This window comes from Bufo gargarizans, chromosome 3, assembly GCF_014858855.1.
Source record: "Bufo gargarizans isolate SCDJY-AF-19 chromosome 3, ASM1485885v1, whole genome shotgun sequence".
Classification (NCBI taxonomy): domain Eukaryota; kingdom Metazoa; phylum Chordata; class Amphibia; order Anura; family Bufonidae; genus Bufo; species Bufo gargarizans.
Window position 1 is genome coordinate 497,380,221 of NC_058082.1, and position 25,079 is coordinate 497,405,299.

General features: G+C 44.0%; 1 protein-coding gene across 2 annotated transcripts in view; it reads right to left on the reverse strand.

The window, feature by feature from the left end:
• The window catches only part of SCARF1 (scavenger receptor class F member 1), an 82,950-nt gene that overhangs the window by 11,040 nt on the left and 46,831 nt on the right, over positions 1 to 25,079 (reverse strand). For both annotated transcript variants that reach the window (XM_044286987.1, XM_044286986.1), the window contains exons 4-8: positions 23,667 to 24,192; positions 20,875 to 21,093; positions 16,026 to 16,154; positions 14,267 to 14,370; positions 3,769 to 3,889 (exon numbers count right to left, since the gene is read on the reverse strand). In XM_044286987.1, coding sequence (XP_044142922.1) covers positions 3,769 to 3,889; positions 14,267 to 14,370; positions 16,026 to 16,154; positions 20,875 to 21,093; positions 23,667 to 24,192 — 1,099 coding nt within the window. The remainder of the gene's footprint in view (positions 1 to 3,768; positions 3,890 to 14,266; positions 14,371 to 16,025; positions 16,155 to 20,874; positions 21,094 to 23,666; positions 24,193 to 25,079) is intronic.

Below are 25,079 nucleotides of genomic sequence, written 5' to 3' on the forward strand. Positions count from 1 at the left end.
TCCATGTGCATTAGGGTCTTCAGAGAGGAGCGGATCCGACACATTTTAGACATTTGTGGCATATCCTGTGGATATTAGACAGGGGAGACGTGAAAAGAACCTTTAAATTGTTAAAGATTTAAAGGAGGCTCAACAGGAAGGGGGTTTTATTAGGAATCTGAAAGCACAATCTGAAATGACCTTGGGGGGAAATCAGAAGAAATGTCAGAAAATATTATGTTACTTAACCACCTCAGCTCCCCTAGCTTAAACACTCTTAATGACCAGACCACTTTTTACAATTCTGCACTACACTACTTTCACCGTTTATTGCTCGGTCATACAACTTACCACCCAAATGAATTTTACCTCCTTTTCTTCTCACTAATAGAGCTTTCATTTGGTGGTATTTCATTGCTGCTGACATTTTTACTTTTTTTTTTGTTATTAATCAAAATTAATAGTAAAATTTTTCCAAAAAAACTACATTTCTATATAAATTTTTCTCTAAATTTATTGTTCTACATGTCTTTGATAAAAAAAAAATGTTTGGGTAAAAAAAAATGGTTTGGGTAAAAGTTATAGCGTTTACAAACTATGGTACAAAAATGTGAATTTCCGCATTTTGAAGCAGCTCTGACTTTCTGAGCACCTGTCATGTTTCCTGAGGTTCTACAATGGCCAGACAGTGGAAAAACCCCACAAATAACCCCATTTCGGAATTTAGACACCCTAAGGTATTTACTGATGGGCATAGTGAGTTCATAGAACTTTTTATTTTTTGTCACAAGTTAGTGGAAAATGATGATTTTATTTTAGTTTTTCTTACAAAGTCTCATATTCCATTAACTTGTGACAAAAAATGAAAACTTCCATGAGTTCACTATGCCCATCACGAAATACCTTGGGGTGTCTTCTTTCCAAAATGGGGTCACTTGTAGGGTAGTTATACTGTCCTGACATTTTAGGGGCCCTAATGCGTGAGAGGTAGTTTGAAATTCAAATGTGTAAAAAATATCCTGTGAAATCCTAAAGGTGCTCTTTAGAATTTGGGCCCCTTTGCCCACCTAGGCTGCAAAAAAAGTGTCACACATGTGGTATCGCCGTACTCAGGAGAAGTTGGGCAATGTGTTTTGGGGTGTCTTTTTACATATACCCATTGCTGGGGGAGAGAAATATCTCTCTAAAAGACAACTTTTCCCATTTTCTTATACATAGTTGTCATTTGACAGAGATATTTCTCTCACCCAGCTTGGTTATATGTAATAAGACACCCCAAAACACATTGCCCAACTTCTCCTGAGTTCGGCAATACCACATGTGTGACACTTTTTTGCAGCCTAGATGCCCAAAGGGGCCCAAATTCCCTTTAGGAGGGCATTTTTAGACATTTGGATTCCAGACTTCTTCTCACGCTTTAGGTCCCCTAAAATGCCAGGGCAGTATAAATACCCCACAAGTGACCCCATTTTGAAAAGAAGACAGCCCAATGTATTCCGTGAGGGGCATGGCAAGTTCATAGAAGTTTTCTTTTTTGGGCACAAGTTAGCGGAAATTGATTTTTTTGTTTTTTCTCACAAAGTCTCCCTTTCCGCTAACTTGTGACAAAATGTTCAATCTTTCATGGACTCAATATGCCCCTCACGGAATACCTTGGGGTGTCTTCTTTCCGAAATGGGGTCACATGTGGGGTATTTATACTGTCCTGGCATTTTAGGGGCCCTAAAGCGTGAGAAGAAGTCTGGAATATAAATGTCTAAAAAATTTTACGCATTTGGATTCCGTGAAGGGTATGGTGAGTTTATGTGAGATTTTATTTTTTGTCACAAGTTAGTGGAAAATGAGACTTTGTAAGAAAAAACTAAAAAAAATTAAATCAGTTTCCGCTAACTTGTGCCCAAAAAAAAAAAATCTTCTATGAACTCGCCATGCCCCTCAAAAAGTGATCTTTTTATAGCGCTGCAGCGATTTTACGGTGTTTTTGCAGTGAACAGAAAAATATATATTTCTGTAACTGCAGTGGGGCGGACTAAACGCAAGTGTGCGCACAAGATCAGGCCTGATCGGGCGAACACTGCGTTTTTTGTAAAGCCTATAGAACATGTCCTATTCTTGTCCGCAACGTGCGGATCTGCAAAATGCGGAAAGCACATTGCCGGTGTCCATGTTTTGCGGATCCGCGGTGTCCGTGTTTTGCGGATCTGCGGTGTCCGTGTTTTGCGGATCTGCAGTGTCCGTGTTTTGCGGATCCACGGATCCGCAAAACACATACAGACCTCTGAATGGAGCCTTACAGGGGGGTGATCAATGACAGGGGGGTGATCAGGGAGTCTATATGGGGTGATCACCCCCCTCTAAGGCTTCATTCAGACGTCCGTATGTGTTTTGAGGATCCGCGGATCCATGGATCGGATCCGCAAAACACATACGGACGTCTGAATGGAGCCTTACAGGGGGGTGATCAGGGAGTCTATATGGGGGATCACCCCCCTGTAAGGCTCCATTCAGACGCCCGTATGTGTTTTGAGGATCCGCGGATCCACGGATCCGCAAAACACAGACACCGCGGATCCGCAAAACACATACGGACATCTGAATGGAGCCTTCCAGGGGAGCAATCAATGACAGGGGGGTGATCAATGACAGGGGGGTGATCAGGGAGTCTATATGGGGTGATCAGGGGGTTAATAAGGGGTTAATAAGTGACAGGGGAGGTGTAGTGTAGTGATGTTTGGTGCTACTTTACAGAGCTGCCTGTGTCCTCTGGTGGTCGATCCAAGTAAAAGGGACCACCAGGAGACCAGGTAGCAGGTAAATTAAACGCTGTTATCAAAACAGCGTCTAATATACCTGTTAGGGGTTAAAAAAATCGCATCTACAGCCTGCCTGCAGTTCCTGTGTGCGCGCGTTCACAGGAAATCTCGCGTCTTGCGAGATGACGCGCCGGCTTGTCCACGAGGTATTGCAGAGCCGCCGCAAAGACGCATCCCTGCGTGCGACGGTCCTGTAGAGGTTAAAGAGCAGTAGATGCTTGGAACAAAAGTCCAGCAGTGGTCGGAAAATCCACAATAAGTGAATGTAAAGCTGCCTTTATAAGAGCAGACTAGGAGGGGCATGTGGTCTTTTTCTGCCATCATTCTTCTATGTTTCTACAATATTATTATTATTATTATCATAATCAATAAAATCAACTCCTGTTATATGAAGCTGAGGAGAAGAACATACAATAAGTAGTGGCGGTCATACACATTCAATAGCTGTCAGGCGAATGATCATTGACCTGACAACTACCTCTCTCGACCCGCTCCTTGCTGCTCCATACACTTACACATTCAGCCCGGCTGAACATGAATGTGTATTAAATGGGTCATCAATATTTTGTTCCTGGAAAACTCCTTTAGGGCTCATGCACACGACTATGTGCGGCCTTTGCCCGTATTGCGGTCCACACTTGAATGGGTCTGCAATCTGCAAGATACGGAGTGGTGCGGAGCGGAGGCATGGAGCTGAAGCCCATGGAAGCACTATGGACCATCGGGGACGCATTCAAGTGAATGGGTTCACATCTGCAAACAGCGGGCACACTATTTGCGGTCCGCAGCACAGGCACACACTAAGCTCCTCTTTGACATGGTCGTGCAGGAAAGGGCCCCCCGTTCTAATTCTCACTGGGGTAGAGCCCTGGATAACTGATAAACGGGTTGATGGGAAAATCACATGCATTTCCTTGCCAAGAACATTTCCTCTATAATTTTCACTTTGTGACTACTTAAAATACATAGGATTTACCTGTCTTTACCCTCGGATTCATTATTCCCACAGCAGCAGCAACAGCAGCAGCAGCAGAGGAGCAATAACAAGCAGAGAGGAACCAGAACCCCAGCGACTATGGCTGCTTTTTGGCTGGATGCTACAACAGAACACACACAGGAGTAAAAGGACATGCGGCAAGTTACATGTATAGAAGACAGAAGTATTTCCTGCTTATTTCCATTTTATTATGTTTCCGTTTTTCTATCTTTTGCTTGGAATAAATTACAGATTTTCAGGTGATTCTCCAGTTGATCCAGAGCAAAAACCCACCACCAGACAGGTGAGAACTTTGGGGGAGATTTATAAAAACTGGTGTAAAAGAAAATTGGCTTAGTTGCCCATAGCAACCAATTAGATTCCACTTTTAATTTTTTAGGGCCCCTTTGGAAAATGAAAGATGGAATCTGACTGGTTACTATGGGCAACTAAGCCAATTTTCCTTTACACCAGTTTTGATAAGTCTCCCCCTTTGTGTACTGGCCTTTCTGATTACACAACATACAGGATCTATATGTAGCGCTCATGCACACAGCCTTAGCCATTTTTGCTATCTGTAAAACACGGATACCTGCCGTGTGCAACCTGTAGTTTGCAGAACAGAATGCCCTGCCTGCTATAGAACTGTCCTATCCTTGTCCGTAATACAAACAAGAATAGAGCATGTTCTATTTTTTTGCGGGTGCTGTGGATGGACATACGGATGCATGGGGACATCTTTTGCAGCCAAATTTAAGTAAATGGGTCCGCATCCAGCCCGAAAAAATGCGGATCGGGTGTGGACAAAAACAACGGTTGTGTTCATGAGCCCTAGGGGTATGGTCACATGGTCAGGTTTCCTGATGCAGTTTTTGAAGCCAAAACCAGAAGTGAATAAAAAAAAAAGAGCTGACCATCTACAGCTACTGTACACCTTTCTACAATAGCTCCTTGACATGCATGAAGTGAAATAGGCACATTTGCAGGCATTCTGCCCCTAAAATATTACTACAAGGAAGTCTCTGGGGGGTGGGGGGGGGGGGCTTTGCGCCCCCGGGTGCCGGCTCTGACGGGGGTGCTAGCAGGCCCAGAAGCAATGAGCGCTTCCATCAATACAGATGGAAGCGCTCATTGCTGAAGCACTGACACCCGTGACCAAGTCCTACATACTGCGGCGGGGCAGGGAGCGGAGCACATAGTTTCCTGCCCCGCCACCGATCACCGCCATAGGCTTCAGGCCTAGTAGGCCTGAAGCCTATGCGGTAGTGAAATCCTGACACAGGCGCGCATGATGACGTCATCGCGCACGCCTGTGTCGGGACTCAGCAGCACAGTGCTGGGACTCTGCGAGCAAGCACAGGTAAGTATTTAGCTTTTAGGGTTTTTTTTTCTTTTATGTGCCAACTTTGGGGGACATGAGGGGGCCGGGGTGCACACAGGACATAGGAAACAGGACATGGGAAAATATGGTGGGATACTGTGTGGGGGCAAACTTTTATTTTATTTTATAATGTGCCAACTTTGGGGGACATGAGGGGGATGCATACAGTAGGACGTGGGGGGGGGGGGATATGGTGGGATACTGTGTGGCACAGTGGGGGGGAATTATTATAGGAGGGATGGCAATGTGGGGGACACTACTGTGGGGGGGCTACTGTGTGGGGGACACTACTGTGGGGGGGCACTACTGTGTGGGGGCAGTGTGGGGGGATTACTGTGTGCGGGACACTACTGTGTGGGGGCAGCGTGGAGGACACTACTGTGTGGGGGGCAGCGTGGGGGGACTACTGTGTGGGGGGCAGTGTGGGGGACACTACTGTGTGGGGGGCAGCGTGGGGGACACTACTGTGTGGGGGGACACTACAGTGTGGGGGACACTACTGTGTGGGGGGCACTACTGTGTGGGGGGCAGCATGGGGGGGACACTACTGTGTGGTGGACACTACAGTGTGGGGGCAGCGTGGGGTACACTACTGTGTGGGGGACACTACTGTGTGGGGGGGCAGTGGGAGGGGGAATTACTGTGTGGGGGGCAGCATGGGGGCCTTTCTATTGGGGAGGCACTGTAGGGGCCATTCTATTATTTCTGGGGACACTATACTGGGATTATTACCTAGAGCACAATATAGGGTGTTATTATTATTAGTGGGGGCACTTTAGGGGACATTATAGCTGCTGTAGACACTATAGGGACATTTGGGGTCATTTATCAAACTGTTGTAAAGTAGAACTGGCTTAGTTGCCCATAGCAGCCAATCAGATGCCACCTTTTATATTTGACAGCTCTTTTGGAAATCCAGTTCTACTTTACGCCAGTTTGATAAATGACCCCAATTATGTCTATTAGGGTCACTATTTTTTCAGCAGTATAGTACCTGGGGCATTGGGGGGCACAACGGGCACAGGTATTGGGGGTGGCAGCAGGAGGACACTGTGGGGACACCAGGATGGGAGGTTGATGGAAAAATTTAGAAATCTAAGGTTTCTGGGTTACAAACTCTGTAGAGACGAGATGCGGCTGAAAGAATTTCTCATGGTGGTCTAATGGAAGAGAAGAGGAAAGAGAAGGTCTACAGGACAGGAGATGTCCCTGGATGTAAGAGGTATGTGGTCAAGTATTGGGGGGGGGGGGGGGGAATGGGGGGGTGCCAGAGAAATGGGCAGGCCACTGGTCTCTGGCCAGGGCCGGATTAAGAGCATCATGGGCCTGGTGCTGAGGATTTTGCCGGGCCTTTTTATGGAAATATATACATAATCATTTAACATGAAGATTACTGTTTTCTAGCTGCTGTGGACTGTGGACAACAGCAGCTAGAAACAGTAATTTTCATAGAGCTGTGTTATGATTTATGGACACAGCACTCAGCATGCTTAGCCAGTCAGATAGAAGGCTGAGAGCTGTGTCTAAATAACATAACACATTAAAGGGATACCGTCACCAGGTTTCACCCCTGTTAGCTAAAAATATGCTGATGTTCAGGGCGTCTTCACGATTCCTAATGTGGGCTTATAAATGTCATCTGTGGGCTTATTTAGCTAAAAAACAGCTTTTACTAACCTGTCAGTCAAACAAATAAGGTGCCCAAGGGGATGTTAATGGATGCAAGGTGCCGCCGTTCGTGCCCAGCGCCGCCTTTCCAGACTTCTGCGCCGCCTCCCGTCCTCCCCCTCCTGCTGTAAGATCTCGCGCATACAGGGGTTGAGCGAAGTGGCGGCGCATGAGCACTTCGCTGTAAGAAGCCAAATGGAGAAGTCCGCACGGCGCATCAGGCAGAGCCCTGTGCGCAAAATCTTACAGCAGAAGAAGGGGGAGGGAGGGAGGGCAGGAGGCGGCGCAGAAGTCCGGAAAGGCGGCGCTGGGCACGAACGGCGGCGGGTGCAGACGGCACCTTGCATCCATTAACATCCCCTTGGGCACCTTATTTGTTTGACTGACAGGTTAGTAAAAGCAGGTTTTTTTTAGCTAAATAAGCCCACAGATTACATTTATAAGCCCACATTAGGAATCGTGAAGACGCCCTGAACATCAGCATATTTTTAGCTGAGGGGTGAAACCTGGTGACTGTTTCTAGCTGCTGTGGACTGTGGACTAGCAGCTAGAAACAGTAATTTCTTTATGTGTTATGTTATTTAGACTGAGCTCAGTCTCAGCATGCTTAGGCTACTTTCACACTAGCGTTCGGCTGTCCGCTTGTGAGCTCCGTTTGAAGGGGCTCACAAGCGGACCCGAACGCTTCCGTCCAGCCCTAATGCATTCTGAGTGGACGCGGATCCGCTCAGAATGCATCAGTCTGGCAGCGTTCAGGCTCCGCTCCGCTCAGCAGGCGGACACCCGAACGCTGCTTGGCCGTGCGGAGGCAAATGGATCCGTCCAGACTTACAGTGTAAGTCCATGGGGACGGATCCGTTTGAAGATGACACAATATGGCTCAATCTTCAAACGGATCCGTCCCCCATTGACTTTCAATGTAAAAGTCTGGACGGATCCGTTCAGGCTAATTTCACAGACTTTTTTTTTGACAACATAATGCAGACGGATCCGTTCTGAACGGAGCCACCGCCTGCATTATATGAGCGGATCCGTTCAGAACGGATCCGCTCTGAACGCTAGTGTGAAAGTAGCCTTAGCCAGTCAGTAATTTTCATAGTGCTGTTATGATTTATGGACACAGCTCTCAGTATGCTTAGCCAGCCTTCTATCTAGCTGTGCTTCTTGAGAGTCACAGTCCACAGGCTGTTTCTGAGCCTGCTGAGAGCTGTGTCCATAAATCATAACAGCACTATGACTGCCCTGATACACTCATCTAGTTGACTAGTTGGAAGGGAAGGGATCTCACACCTGCTGCAGCCTGCCTCCAGAAGCTCCTGCTGCTGCCTCCAACTCTCCGTGTGGTGTGGGCTGCCTGTGGCCGAGCGCTGTGGCTGTGGGCCGTCACCATCCTGTGCTGGCCTGGTCGAAACTGTGGTGCAGGAGGGATAATCGCGGGCACACTGAGTTCATATCTGGCGGGCCGGCATTATTTACAGGAACCGCACCAGCTGCTCTGACGTCCTGCCTCCGGATATCCGGCTGTGACGTATATCCGGTGGCAGTGGCAGGACGTGAGAGCAGCTGGTGCTGTTCCTGTAATGACGCGGCCTGCCGGATATGGAACTCAGTGCGCCCGCTGTTATCCCTCCTGCACCATGCGATGCCTGTACAAATCTAAGAGGACTTTTAGGGCCGCTCCCGGCGGCCTTTTGCCTGATTCGGATGGGCCTATTATATGGTAGGGGCCTGGAGCTGCAGCTCCATCAGCCCCTACGTTAATCCGGCCCTGTCTCTGGCACTCAAAACTTCTGCAATAGTACCCAAAGCTGCATTTCAACTTTGCAAAATTTATACCACTTTACATTTTCTCTTGCACAGTGGTCAATACTAGAAAACAAAAACAATAACAACTAAGGATAATGTAGATTTCTAATTCTTTTTAAAGGGGTTGTCCCACGAAAAATATTCTACATTTTTCAAACTAGCACCTGGATCTGCTGCTTGTTTAGTACATTAATTCTATTGCATATTTGAACTGTAAGGTAATTTGCACATAAAATAAAGATGCAGCCACGAGAAAACAAACTACACCTTCTTTGAATTTTATGGTTTTATGTATTAGGACATAATAAAAAAAAAATATCTGACCCTTAGAAGGTCTTAAAATTAGGTAAATACAACCTCATATGTACAGAGCACAATAGATCACACTGTTTTATTATCTATTCTACAAAAATAAAGCCAAAATGGAAAAGCCATGTGAGTGCTGCTTTCACTTCCACAGTATTACCTGCACGTTGTCTCTCTTATAGAGGTGGTGCAATGTAATTACAATACATTCACTGTACATTCAATGTTTTGGATTTGGATTTTATGTGATAGACCAACACGAAGTAGCAAATATGTGTTCAGTGAAAAGGAAATGATACATGCATTTTTATTCAGCCCCCTGTATTTGATACCACTAAATAAAATCTAATGTGATCAAATACCTTCAGAAGTCACCTAATTAGTAAATAGAGTCCACCTGTGTGTAATTTATTCTCACTATAACTACAGCTGTTATGTGAAGGCCACAAAGTTTTGTTAGAGAACATTAGTGATCAAGAAGCATCATAAAAAACAAAGAACACACCAGACAGGTCAGGAATAAAGTTGTAGAGAAATGTAAAGCAGGGTTAGGTTATAAAAAAATATCCCAAGCTCTGAACATCTCAGGGAGCAATGTTCAATCCATCATCTAAAAATGAAAGGAGTATGGCACGACTGCAAACCTACCAAGACATGGCCATCAACCTAAACTGACAGCCCAGACAATGAGGCCACTAATTAGAGAAGCAGCCAAGGAGTCCATGGTCACTCTGGAGGAGCTGCAGAGATCCACAGCTCAGGTGGGAGAATCTGTCCACAGGACAACTATACTTCACAAATATGGCCTTTATGAAAGAGTGGCAAGAAGAAAGTCATTTTTGCAAACAAGCCATAAAAAGTCCCAGTTGCAGCGTGCCACAAGTCATATAAGGGACACGGCAAACATGTGGAAGAAGGTGCTCTGGTCAAATGAGATCAAAGTGGAACTTTGTGGCCTAAATGCACACCGCTATGTGTGGTGGAAAACTAACACTGCACATCGCCCTAATCACACTATCCCTACTGTGAAACATGGTGGTGGCAGCATCATGCTGTGGGGATGCTCTTCTTCAGGAGGGATAGGGAAGATGGTCAGAGTTGATGTGAAGATGGATGGAGATAAAAACAAAGCAATCCTTGAGGAAAGCCTAGTAGAGGCTGAAAAAGACATCAAGGCGACATATTAATGTGTTAGAATGCCCCACTCAAAGTCCAGACCTAAATCCTATTGAGAATCTGTGGCAAGACTTAAAGGGGTTGTCCGGGTACAGAGCTGAACCCGGACATACCCCTAATTTCACCCATGTGAAAAAACAAAGTGTAGCAGCACAACGGAAAAGAGGGTAAATACCGTTCCTTAATGTGGTGGTGCCAGCCGTGTCAGGAGTCAGTCCTGAGCTCGTTGCTTGAAAAAGACCACACAGGTCGAAACGTCGCATTGTGTCGGTTAATAAACCTTTGGAAATTGAAGACTGGAGAGTGCTGCGGTTTTCTTTATAAGTGTATTCATAATTTCACCCAGGCAGCCCCCCTGATGTTAGCACCGGAGCATTTCATGCTCTGATGCTCTCCCTTGCCCTGCACAGGATCACGCAGGGCAAGGGCTCTTTTATTCACAACAACACACTGCCGGGCGGAGGCTTCCACCCAGAAGTGTGTTTGGTGATGTCACCGGCTCTAGCGCTGCCCTAACCCTTTTACAGGCTAGGGCAGGGCTAAAGCCCGCCCATCAGTGATGACACCGGGCTTACTGTTGGGCAGAAGCTTCCACCTGGCAGCCCTAAGGAGAGCCTAGTTCATCACTGGAACTCCTGAAAATGCCTTTGCCCTGTGAGGTTCAGCGCAGGGCAAAGGTGAGAATCAGAGCATGAAATGCTCCGATGGTCAAGTCAGGGGGCTGCCTAGGTGAAAATATAGGTATGTGCAATGACCAGGAACGGGTACGCTGACGCCACTTATGCAGTGGGTCAGGATAAGGGTGGATAATAGTCTATAGTTTGTTTGTGACGCCAATTGCAGCGTGTGCAGGGTACTATCACAGGGCCCTCCCAAGGTGTTATAACGCACGTCCCAGGTTAGGAATGCCAGAGTGGTGTAATTGCCTATAATGTCTCTATAGGTGGTGATAGTTGTGTCAACTGTGTCTCCTACCTGGGTACGGCTGGACTCCTGGCTCACTTGCAATAAATTGAGTGTAGTGATAGTAGGAGTAATAGAGGGATTTTGCAGCAGAAATTGATGTCCAGACTTTTAGGTGAAGTTTAACTTGTCTTTACTGAAGATAACGTTCATCCAAGCACTGTACAGCTTTTGTCTTAGGTCCCAGTAGGTTTTGGCAATGGTTGGCAGGAATAAATCTTCTGTACTGTAAATCAGGAGCTTGCAGGATAGATGTCTGCTTGTTAGCTCTGTAACTGTGGCAGGAGTTTAGCTTCTGCACTTCTCTTTATCTTCTGCTGTATGGGGACTGACTAGCTGAGGAGGAATATGGCTTCTCCTAGGTCTCTGGACTTTACTCACAGATAGGCTCACAGGGAATACTTTTGTCCTGGAACTCTGGAGATTGTCTGCTTTCTTTATCCAGCCGAGGCTGAGGGTTCCCAGGCTGGGGAGCTGATCAATGTGCAGTACGAAGCCCTGCAGGGTATTGCGATGGTGAGGTCACGGTTACTTAGGCAAACGAGGGTTGCTCTGGGTTACTCACAGTTTCTTGAAAGACCCTGGGCAGGCATACAGCGGTGATGGAGAGGCTGGCACAGGGGACCTCTGGGGCACTCTCTGTGTATAGGGACCTGGCCTGATGGTAGATGAGGTGCCCTGGATGTTGCAGGTGTTTAATGTGCCGGTGGCAAGATCCCTTTAAGATTCGTGACGCCAGTGCCGGTAACGGTGACACACCGATTTTATGAGAGGAATAATTGAGGAACACGATGTTGTGGTGAACCAAAACTTCCTTTTACTGGAAACAGTCAACTATTTACAGTCTAGGTTCAGTTCCACATGGCAGTAGCAATAATAAGCAGGCTTTTACAAATGGCAGGCACAATGTTCTTGTAAGATACTTAGAGGGTTAAAAAACTTACAGATCAGGCTGCACTTTTCCTCAGAAATCCTGTGCACTATTCCTCAGAACTCCTTTCTGTCTTTATCCCAAGGCCCGTATGCCCTATTGATGGCTTTATCCTTGGTCACCAAAACTTCCTCAGGTATATATATATCCTTGCATTAAGTAAGATCCTTCTGCCCTTCAGCCCTCAGGTTAGCTGGTTACACTTCTGCTCTGCTCTGTACTTTGGTTGTGGGAACTGCAGGTTTCTCCCAGGAGGTAACTTCTTCCCCTGGTGGCAACTAGAAGCCTTGGCTGTCTAGCTGCATGTCAGGAGGTGGCCCTCAGCTCCTCTCTGCTGAAGTGCACACTCTCTTCTGGCTGTACACAGACTCCTGACTACACAGACTCCTTTACCTGAACAGGACCTAACTATTTATACTAGGGGTTCCCTAGCTCCCTCTACTGTCTTGGAGGAGGAACTACACCCTGATAGGCCTGATACACACATAGCAGGCAAAAATACACATAAAAGCATAGCAATATACATTAAAATGGACTGTAAAATACAATGCCACTGTTCCACAGGAGTAGGAGGACAACGTGGCCCAATTGACCCTTGTGTAGTGCCCACATTTACCTAGTGGGACACTACAAATGTCTCAGCCGAGACAAGATCCTGGCTTTCTTCACTATGCAGGGGATCTCCTGAAGGCTATCACACAGCATTCCCCAACAGGGGTGGCTGGCACACTGACTCTAACTTCCTTCCCCTCCCATACTGCAGGATGTGGGAACAGTCCACACCTCCACAGAGGGGGAGCTAAGCTGGAATAAACCATTCCAGCCTAGATACACTAAACTGTAACTAGGTCCTTACCAACGCTTTGCTGCCACCTGCTGGTGAACATGGAAAATTACAATGAAATTCACATTTAACAAAGTTTAAAATCTACAGTTGTGAAGACATAAGCAAAATCATATCAGATGACAAGGTAAAGGCTCTTAAGAGATAGTAGCATGGTAGAGGCATGTTGTAACACAACTCTGCGGTGTTACATATGTCCCCCTCCCTTTAACATTGCTGTTCACAGACACTCTCCATTCAATCTGACTGAGCTTCAGCTATTTTGCAAAGAAAAATGGGCAAAAATGTCAGCCTCTAGATGTGCAAAGCTGGTACAGACATACCGAAAAGATTTGCAGCTGTAATTGTGGCGAAAGATGTACAAATAATTGACTCAAGTGGACTGAATACAAATGCATGCCACACTTTCCAGGATATTATTCATAAAAAAAATTGACAAGTATAATTTTCTTTTCATTTCACACATACTTGCTACTTTGTGTTGGTCTATCACATAAAATCCCAATAAAATACATTTAAGTTAACGTGAAAAAATAGAAACGTTCAAGGGGTATGAATACTTTTTCAAGGCACTGTACGTAAAACCAGATAATCAAAAGAGGGTGCACTTTGTTTTTCTCATGACTGTATGTGGTTGTGAAGGACATTTTATGCAGTTTGCTATCCACTTTACCACTATACAATCAGTTTGACCTTATGACAAAACAGTACGTGGTTCAAGGATAGATCATCGACCTGTGTGATCATTCTATTCCGATTCCAACAAGCATTTTTTTAGTAAGTTTCTAGTTTAAGTTAATGATTGTCTTCTCAAGATTACTGATCAAGGCAAAGCGTATTCTCCTGTCTACTACGCATGAAGCTTTAAAAAAATACATCTGGATATATGACTATAGACGTACAACGCAAAATGTAGTGATAAATAGAGGGGCAGAAGTTTGCACTGGAGACATTGTCAGATGAATGATATTGTAAGGGTCCATTCACACGTCCGTAAGTGTTTTACGGATCCGCGGGTACACAAAACATGGACACCGGCAATGTGCGTTCCACATTTTGCGGACCGCACATAGCCGGCACTATAATAGAAAATGCCTAATCTTGTCCGCAATCGCGGACAAGAATAGGACATGTTCTTTTTTGGGGGGGGGACGGAATTGCGGACCCGGAAGTGCGGCCCCGCAAAATGAGGAACAGAATTGCGGCTGTGTGAATGGAGCCTAAGGGAACTGGCACACTGTCAGGTTTTTGCATACAGTTGTGGAAGCCAAAATCAGGAGTGGATCATAAAAGAAGAGAAAGTAAGGGCAGATATGACTTCTAAAACTACATGAAGAAAACCGACTGTATGGCAATATCCTAAGAGTACAGCACATGAGGGAAATCAGGAAGATGTGAGTTTGACAGTAGAGAGCATACTTACTTAGTTGACATCTTCCATGCTTTAGGTCACACATGCCATCACTACAATCACAGATGCTTGAACAGTTGGATCCATAATATCCATGAGGACATGTTTCATTGCAGCTGTAGATATAGGAATTACAAAACAATTAACATTTTTGTATCTTTTCTGGGTATAATACAGTATAATCACATGGGTGTATACAGTGATCTCTCTGTTACATATTTGATTTAGTCATCATGCACACAGTTGTATCTGATTTTCAAACCACAAAAAAGGACCCTTGAAAAACGGATAGCTTCCATTTGCATTCTTTTTCTTCTTCTCCCTCCCATAAATAGAAAGGGAAATGCAAAAACGAAATACAAAAATAGGTCCTGTGGTGAGATTCTTGGATCAGACACATGGATCCATAAAAAAAATGGATGTTTACATGGCCCCATTGACTTTTATGGGTCCTTCTGCTATCAGTTTTAAAATAGATAGCACATTGAAGAAAAATACAGTCGTGTGCATGACCACATAGTATGACATTATTATTAGCTGCCAACAGACCTCTGATCTATTGCCATGTGGCAATGCTGGCAGCCAAGTTTAAAATGTTTAGTTTTGTTCCATACAATTTATGAAAAAATAAAACATGGTAAAAAAAAATGTCCAAAACTATAATTTGGTCAATACTGATGTCAGGATCATATGCAGGATTTCCTCAAGCCAAGTCATATACACAAAGATGGATAGACACAGACATATGAAGAAGTTTAAAAACACACACAATCAGTGCCCTTGATAATGCCCCCAAATCAAAATCACCCAGATAAATATTGAGTGCTCGGGGAAAAATATTGCTCTGAGAGAACCATGTGGTGCACAGATATTAAGATCCAGTATATGAGGTGACTTGAAAGCACAGATCGTACATAGAGTGTCTATTAAGTGCCATACTTTGTCCAGGTGTATAGTTCAAACTGCACTGACCAAAGTGCCAATAAGCAACCACATTGTGTCACACAGGGGCCAGATACAAGTAATCAGTACTCACAAAGTGCTCACATAGATCTAAACAGTCCCCAGCCAGAGCGTATGACATTTTCCCACGTAGAGTCCTACATTGCTTACATAATGACATAGTGTGCTCACCAGGGACGGACTGGGAACTCAAAGAGGCCCTGGAAAAAAAAACTAAAAGTGGCCCTATGTTGTAGATGGGTCCAAACTGACATAAGGTGAATCAACAAAAGTAGGCCCAGCCAACAGACGTAAATTGGGCCACAATACCATAGTGCAGAACAAAATACTGCCCCAGCAGAACCAAATAACACAGTACAACACAAATTACGTCTGCTCGAGCCACAGTACTTAACTGTATCACGGTCCTGAGGATGGCAATATCATTGAATTCAGGCCGTAGGCCTGATGCTTCTACATTAATTAATGCTGAGAGGATCAGATCTTTATGTACCTGGCTGGCTGCCATGAGGAAGGCTTAGTCGGCCCCCTGGCTATTGGTCCACTGGGAAATTTTCCTGTAGGCTTTATGGCAAGTCCGCCCCTGGTGCTCACATATCAATATTATTGACATATCATATTAATAAGGCCTTATACTGGTTATGGATCTACCGAAGTTATGTAGAGACGCCGGCCTCTACATAACTTCGGCAGATCCACTGCCACTTCGAAATCTCTGACAGTTCGCTTGCTGGTATAGATTTAGACCACTTTCGAGCCATGAAGGGGTGGACTGCCTACCTTTTGCATATTTCTATGAATGGCATACCTTGGTTTCCAGTATCCAGAGTCACAGACACACTCCCCTGTTACTGGATCACAATTCCCATGGATGCAGAGTGGGCACAAGTTCTCGCATCTGCTCCCATAACTTCCAGCAGGACAAAAAAACTCACACCTTTGGAGATAAGTACAACAATAAACTAATATTAGGCTAAGAAAACAGATTTCAGGTCTTCCAGATATTAATTGACTGGTTGTACATAACAGCAAATTGCATTATTTGGAGACTTCTTGTGACTTCTAATGCTACATGCACGCAACAGCGGAAAAAAAATATACCATTAAAAATGGACACATTGTCAGTTTTTCATGACCACCCATTTTCTGTCCGCCTGGCCGTTTTTAATGGCTATTAAAAATAGATGAATTTCTTTGGCTTTTTTTTTAAATAAAATCCCAACCCCTGCAGTGCCCTTAGTATACATAATGTCCCTCATAATGGCCCCCAGCAGTAATAATGCCTCCCCATTGTGGCCACCATTTGTAATAATGTCCCTCATAGTGGCACCAGCAGTAATAATGTCCCTCATAGTGGCCCCCAATGTCGCGCAGAATGGTCCTCAGCTGTAATGCTTGTTTTTAGCAAAAATAAACATAAATAATCGCTCACCTCATCTGCTTGCACACACAAAGGCAGTCAGTCCTCTCTTGGTTATGAAGGATCAGCGCTAAGCATAATGTCACTGCGCACTCCCAGCAGGATTGCGTGTTGATATCAGGTCCTTCGGTAGGTCCTTCACAATCAAGAGAGGAGCAACTGCCTCTGCAAGTGGACGAAGTGAGCAATTTTTTTTTTTTACTCCTAAAAGGCCATGTTGCACTAGTGTACCCATTTTTAATGGCCGTTAGATGGGTGCACTCCTGTCTAAGTGGCCGTTAAAAATGGTCCCATTGATTCCAATTGGGTCCATTCTGGCCATTAAAATGGCCAAAAATAGGATGTCTTTTTTGACGGGTGCTATGCACTGGCTGCTAAAAGTATGGCCATGTGAATGGCCCCATAGATTCTGAAAACGGCCATGTGATGGCAATCCAAAAAATGGCCACCACACACCCATTTTTCATGTTGTGTGCATGTAGCCTAAATTAGAATGCTATATGGACATGATCTCCCAAAATCCACTCCACGCCTGCAGTATTTTCTTCATTTTTTTAGATAATTGATGGGGGTGAATGTCTGATTTCCAGTAGAAAAATTAGGAAATGTAAATTCAACACTTTTATTGCATCTGATCAGCCATACTGTAATATATAGCAGTAGGGTTTTTCATTTTTGTTTTAATAAATGTACACAAATTCTTGAAATATATTAGTTCTGCCAGTCTGTTTTCCACAGTAGATTTTTCAGCTTAGTTGTGTATACTGGGACAGAATCAGCACAGCTTGTTCAGCTGACAGCTAAATCTTCCACATCTACCATAAGCATGCTTGGTTTGGCTTAGTGTGTTTATTTTTGTCAGTGAGACTAGAGTAGCAATTTATCTCCCATGGGAACAAAGGATCTGCATGTGTTGTTGGGAAGAGTTGGAAAACCCCATACACAATAGTAGGCTTTTCCTTTAGGCCAGGTGTGCACAGGTGCAGCCTGGGGACCTCAATGACCCAGCCTCAGTATATCTGGTCACAGACATGCTTGTCTGTTTATGGTAGTGCAAACGAAGGAATCCAAGAAAACAAGTCCAGCACCAGAGATTTGTAGGTGAGCTGAAGTTTTTGTATTCTGTGTCTGCTCACATGTATTTTCCAGGTCAGAAAGAAGGCATGTGTAATGTGGGGCAGGGACAGGTAAGTGCTAATGCAGTGTGTGGCCATGGAGAGGTGGCCTTGCATAAACTACGAAGGAGAGAGAAGCTTGTATGCATGGTGTCTTCCTTTTATGAAGTGCCAATGGGGCAGAAGTGGACCACTTTTCTCCCAAGAGATGGAACGGCCATCTTTCAGACATTTACGGCCTATACTTTTGATATGCTATAAATGTCCTAGAATACCAGTTAAAATTTAGTTATGGCTCTTGGTAATGGTACAGTCTGACAGTGTGGCCCTCAATGTGACAATGTGGCCCTCAGACTGGAAAATACTGTGCAACCCTGCTTTAAAGTGGCTGTCTCACTTGAGCAAATGTCATTCATTGTGTAGATAAAGTTAATACAAGGCACTGTATTGTCCATATTGCCTCTTTTGCTGGCTTTATAAATTTTTCCATCACATTAAACACTGCTCGTTTCCAGGGGTTATGACCTCCGCTGCAGCGCAGATACGAAGTGGCTGAGATGAGATCTGCTGTGCATGCGTTCTGTGCCCTCCCACGGTCCCAGCCACCAGAGAGGCCGACACGTTTTCCTATAGTGTGCAAGCACGACCACTGCTTCTGGGTTACAGGGTGGTCGTAAATATGGAAATGAGCAGTGTATAATGTGATGGAAAAATGAATCCATTCAGCAAAGGAAGCAATATAGACAATCACAGTACATTAGTAAGTGCCTGGTATTAACTTTTTCTACATGATAAAGGCCATTTGCTGAAGTGAGACAACCCCTTTAAGCTGAGTCTGCAAAATTTCAGCAACAATCCCATATTTGTGGTCATCACTATATACTACAGTGTATACCGGGAATTAAGAAAATGAAAATACGCAAATATTACTTTATTCTAAATATATTCCTAAATACCTTTCATTAGTTATAATGGCTCATTTTGTCTACAGAGCAATAATTAGGAGAAACAAAATGGCCGCCATCCTATTAGCACACATAAAACCTGTCCTAATCACACAGGAGGACAAGTTACTTCACAACACTGAGGTAAAAAGCTGCTTCATCCTCCTCTCTTACTTGCAAAATAACTGTGGAGCCCCAGTTATGCGTCTTCAACACAGAGAAAGCCAGATATCCTTCAAAGGAAGGAAAACCGAGCAAAGGGGTGTCTCCATTACAGAGATCACCAAATCCATCATATTAAGTGGCCCCTATGTCAAAATCCTGCTCTTTTACAAGCTTTAAGGATGTGACGGGGAAGACCCGAGCCCGTTATCTATCCACAGACAGCTGTTTCGGGGTGTTGTCCCTCATCAGTGTGGAGTAGGATTCTGGATAACCAGGAGCAATGCCTTGGAGACTACTCAAACAAAACAATGGCTGATCTTAGGGAGACCAGCTAAAGAAAACACTGTGGAGCCTCATTTAAGAGTCTCAACACAGCAATCCAAAGTGCAAAGCTCCCTGGGATTATGATCCTGAATACAGTTTAATATGATATTCAGCTGAATCTTTGTGGGAATGGAGTTCATGAGGAGACATGAAGTACAGAGAGGACAGACAGGACAGACTGTAGTAATGGAGACTGCATACAAGTGCTGCTGTTCATTAGCCACATCTGCTCATGAACTCAATTCCAACAGAGATTCAGCTAAAGATCTTATTTGTATTCAGATCATAATCCCAGACAAGCTGAGAGGAGGATGAGGCAGCTCTTTATCTCAGTGTTGTGAAGTAACTTGTCCTGCTGTGTGATTAGGACAGGTTTTGTGTGTACTAATAGGACAGCGGCCATTTTGTTTCTCCTAATGATTGCTCCCCTGACAAAACAAGGCATTATAACTAATGTTAGGTATTTGGGAATATATTTATAATGAAGTAATATTTAAGTATTTTCATTTTCTTAATTCCCAGAGAACCCCTTTAATAAAACGTATCCCCTATCCAGGGGAAAAGTATTTGATCTCTGGGGGTCTATCCCTTAGGATCCCAAACAATTGGAAGAATGATGGTCCACAAGTTCTGCTGAACTCCCCCAAAAAATGAAGCAGTGGTGCTCATATGTGTCCGCCACTCTTTTCACTATGGGACTGCAGAGTACAGTGCTCAAAGTAGTCCCTTAGAGGTGATTGCTGTTGGTCCCAAAAGTCAAATGCCCAGAGGTTACACACTTATCCCCTGTCCTGCGGATAGTGGCACAACCAATTTAAAGGTCATCAGCTTCTATATCCTATGCAATATATGAGAGGCTGGGAATACCTTTCTAGCTAAGTGCTGTATGACACCATGATATGTCAACTTCTCTGTAAAAAAAAAAAGTCAGTCTTTTTGTACCTTATTAATCAATTAATGACAATAATTAGTTCTCATTAGTCCTCATTTTACTCAAGATCTCTTGGGTGGCCTCTTTCACACGAGTGTGACGGATTAGGTCCGGATGCGTTCAGTGAAACTCGCGCCATTTTGCAATCAAGTTCAGTCAGTATTGCCTGCGATTGCGTTCAGTTTTTTCTGCGCTGGTGCAATGCGTTTTGATGCGTTTTTCACGCTCGTGATCAAAAAACTAAAGTTTTACAAACAACATCTCCTAGCAACCATCAGTGAAAAACGTATTGCATCCGCACTTGCTTCCAGATGCAATGCATTTTTCACTAAAGCCCACATTCACTTCTATGGGGCCAGGGCTGCGTGAAAAACACAGAATATAGAACATGCTACGTTTTTCATGCAACGCAGAACTGATGTGTGAAATTAAGCGCTCATGTACACAGATCCATTGAAATGAATGGGTCAGGATTCAGTGCGGGTGCTATGCAATCACATCACGCATTGCACCCGCGCAGGAAACTCGCTCATGTGAAAGGGGCCTAAGGGTACGGCCAAACGGTAAGGTTTTCTGATGCAGGTTTGGAAGCCAGAAGGAGAGGATCATAAAAGAAGATAAAGTATAAAGGACAGAAACAACTTCACTCTTTTGAATTTGCTGCTGGTTTTTGCTTCCAAGGCTGCATCAGGAAACCTGACCGTGAGGTCGTACCCGTAGTATATGCCATATTTTAAGTAAGCAGTGAACAAATGTACCTGGATCCTGTCTTCCCAGGATCGCAGTTTAAACAGGTTCCATTCTCTCGACTACATTCTTCTTCCCCAAGACATTTTGGACAATTCTGTGTACAGTTCTCTCCATAATATCCCGTTGGACAAGGCAAATCACAGCGTGTTCCCGTCCAGCCAGGCTCACAGGACGCACAGGAGCCATTGAAAGGGGAACATGTTTGGCCCAGTTTGCACTTTCCACATCTGGTAAATTGAACATAATAAGAATAAAATGTAGCACATACTGTATTCGTGAATTTTCCAGCAAATAATTTCAGGGTGGCATATATGTAAAATGCAGCAATGACAAACTATTATTTAGTCAACTGTATGTATTTCTTACGATCATAATATATACTGATTGTATTTTATTTTTGCAATTGCAGATATTTTATACTTAGCCAATGAATAGAGCAGTGAGGGGTTGTCTTATTTCAGCAAATGGCATTTATCCTGTAGATAAAGTTAATGCAAGGCGCTTACTAATGTATTGTGATTGTCCATATTGCTTCCTTTGCTGGTGAGATTTATTTTTTTATCACATAATACACTTCTTTTATCCAGAAGTTATGACCACCCTGTAATACAGCGGTGGTTGTGTCTGCACACTATAGGAAAAAGCACCAGCCTCTCTGGTGGCCGGGACCATGGGAGTGTGCATAGGCACGCATGCGCAGCAGCTCTCATTCCAGCCATCTTGTATTTGCACTGCAGTGGTGGGTATAACCCCAGGTCATGAGCAGTGTATAATGCTATGGAAAAATAAATGTAGCCAGCAAAGGAGGCAATATGGACAATCCCAATACATTAGTAAGTGCCTTATATTAACTTTGTCTACATGATAAATGCCATTTGCTGAAGGGAGACAACCCCTTTAACCCCTTCCCAAAATGTGACTTAATAGTACATTACATGTCTTTTGTTTTAAGATGGCACCATAACAACTGGGTGCCTGCTTTTTGACACAGCAGACATCTGGGCCTAATGTCTGCGACCGGCAGTAATACCGATTACTGACTTCTATCCCCTCAGATGCCATGTTCAAACGTGACCACGGCATCTGGAGGCGCAAAAACCTGGAAGCGTGCGCTTCCGATTGTGTTCCGGCTCCCCCCGGGAGAGCCGAAGTGTGTGTGCGAAAGATTAATTTCTGAGCAAAAAAAAAACCCTCCAGGGCTCAAAGGGTTAAGGCCCTATTAGACCAAATGATTTTAGGGTTAATTATCGGGAACAAGCTTTCTCTAGGAATCTTCATTCCTGATGATTGCCCTGTATAATTGTGCCACTGCTCAGTAATATATACGAGCAAATGCTCATTTGTCGGCTAATTGGCATCTTTCATCAGGATGAAAGATGCCCAATATCGGCAGCACATCTTCCTGTGTAATGAGGGATAATCAATAGAACCGAATGAGGGAGTGACAACTGTGATGGCAATCATTCCTCCCCATTCACTTTGCATTGGCTTGTGTAATATGCCGATGCAAACCAGCGCCGATCGATGTGTTTATTGCCTATTGACGTTCGTCCTGTTTGAATATCAGTCAGTGTACTAGGACCCTTACTCAATGTTAGACTAGGTCAGTGGTGGCGAACCTATGGCACGGGTGCCAAAGGCGGCACTCAGAGCCCTCTCTTTGGGCACCCGCACCCTGAAAAAAGTCTATGGTGTACCAATATGCCTTAGACATTTCCTGCCATTCATCAGAGCAGGGCGCACTATGAACAGCGCAGGCAGCGCATTGAATGCAGGCTGACTATTATAGTTAAATAATAAAGTACATGGAAGATATACCATATTGGACTGTAGGATTCAGGTTAACTTGCCGTGATGGCACTTTACAATAAATAAGTGGATTTTGGGTTGCTGTTTGGACACTCGGTCTCTAAAAGGTTCGCCATCACTGGACTAGGTGTTTGCTCAGTTAGTATATAATTCCACTGGTGACATGCTGAACAAACACCAAAGATAAAGGTTCTTATTAAAGGGGTTGTCCAGGATTAGAAAAATGGCTTTTTGTCCCCTAAAACAGCGACACACCAGTCCATGGATTGTGTCTTGTATTGCTGCTGAGCTCCATTGAATTGGGCTGAGCTGCAATACCAAACACAACCTGTGGACCGGTGTTTTCAGTAAATAGCAGCCATAGTTTTTGAAAACTGGATACCTCTTTAAGTAATATTAATAAAACTTACTGTCTAATTAATTAAAAGTCATAGAGGAAGTTTATAAAATTAATTGCGAAGAGTTATTGTATGTATTTGCCATTAGAATCATTAAACACCTGTTTTAACACGGTCTGTCACCTACCAGGAGCTGTTAATAATGTATATTAATCCCTTCCTGCACCGAACGAGTAAAATATACTGCGGAGATCTCCAAGGAAGATGCTGCTGCTAATGAAGATGGGACTTTGTGCATTAAAATAGAATTGTCTGGCTGCATATTTGTGCCATTTCTGGTAGGGCTACAACATATGTAGATTGTAAGCTCTTGCGGGCAGGGTCTTCTCCCCCTCTGTACCAGTCTGTTAATAGTTTCATGTTTATTGTATTTGTATTTTTTTCATATTATGTATGTGTAACCCCCTCTTGATGTATAATGCCATGGAATTAATGGCACTTTAAAATTATATATTTTTTTTATTATTATTATTATAATAATATGCATGTTTTATGTTTAGTTGGATATTAGAGTCATCACGCTGCAGTTCATGTTCATGGTACTTATAGTGTGAGTGCGAGGAATATACGTTTCTAGCTGCACCTTAACCTACCTTTTTTCACATTTTGGTCCGTAATATCCAGCAGGACACGTATCTATACATCTTTTTCCTTTGTATCCCATGTAACATTCACATTCACCACTTTTGGAGTTGCATTTCCCATTCACACAGTCGCACTGGTGTTCACATCCCGGTCCATACCAGCCTTCCCGACACATGCAGTTTCCCTTTGTTTGTAGGCAGGGAGATCCGTTGCAGTTACATTTGATGCTGCATCGATACCCCCACCATCCGCTGTAGCACATACACTGTCCATTGGTCTGGTTGCAGTGAGACGTGTCCGGGTTACACACGCATTGTTTATTGCAGTGCTGAGCCCACCAGCCTGGCTCACATTTACACGATCCAGTGAGTTGGTCGCAGGACCCGTGTGGGCCACAGTGACAGGGATTCTGACAAGCAGGCCCCCATCTCTTAGGATAGCAGGTACATTTGCCAGTCGCCCCATCACATTTTCCAAAGGGATGACATGAACACCTCTGCTTGCAATCGGAACCCCAGTACTGATCAGGGCATGCTACAAAATAAAGAGAAAAATTTTAATTCTATCTATCTATCTATCTATCTATCTATCTATCTAAGAAAATAAAAAAAGCAGCACACATTAAACGTGGGTGCAAATCCTCCCGGGGGCCTGTGACCAAGGTCCCAAGTACATATAGAAGAAAAAAGGCAGCACTCCAAAATTGATGAAAAAAAGGGGACGGTTTATTCACCCATCTATCAGCAATGTTTCAGCTCTCTCATTAAAGCCTTTGTCCAGCTGAATAACACGTGCATGGTGGCATACATAAGTAGTGCAAACAATTTCATAATCACAAATCGATGATTAAACAATAAAGTGCAGGTGCATCAAGAATATAGCAATGTTAAAAATACAATTCATCTGTCGTCATGATTATATCTCAAATAATTGTGAACATGATCATATAAAGTGCATATCGTGATCCGTACAGTGAGAAAATCTATAAACATACGGACGCCAGCAGACTCCACCATGTCTCTATGATTCAACGTGACTCAGTCAAGGTTTTTTAATGTTTTAATCGATTTGCGATTGCCACACACTGTGAACGCTTTATATATTGATTGGCAATCATGTATGTTTATTGATTTTCTCACTGTACGGATCACTACAAATACAAAATATTGTCCTTGTGTAAATTTCAACACAACTGATAAGGCCTTCTTTATGGATAGGTAATCCATTGTCAGTTTACTGCTGCTGTGAGAGGAAGATGTTATATGAAGAGTAATCGTCATGATGATAGTAGGTGTAGAATTATGACAGCTCTATTATTCTTTTGAGAGGCCTAGATAAAGTTGCTGACAAAAGAACTTTGGTTTATCAGTGTAATGTGTGACACTCTAATTGAGTCAACGAACCCACCTCCCCACATGCCG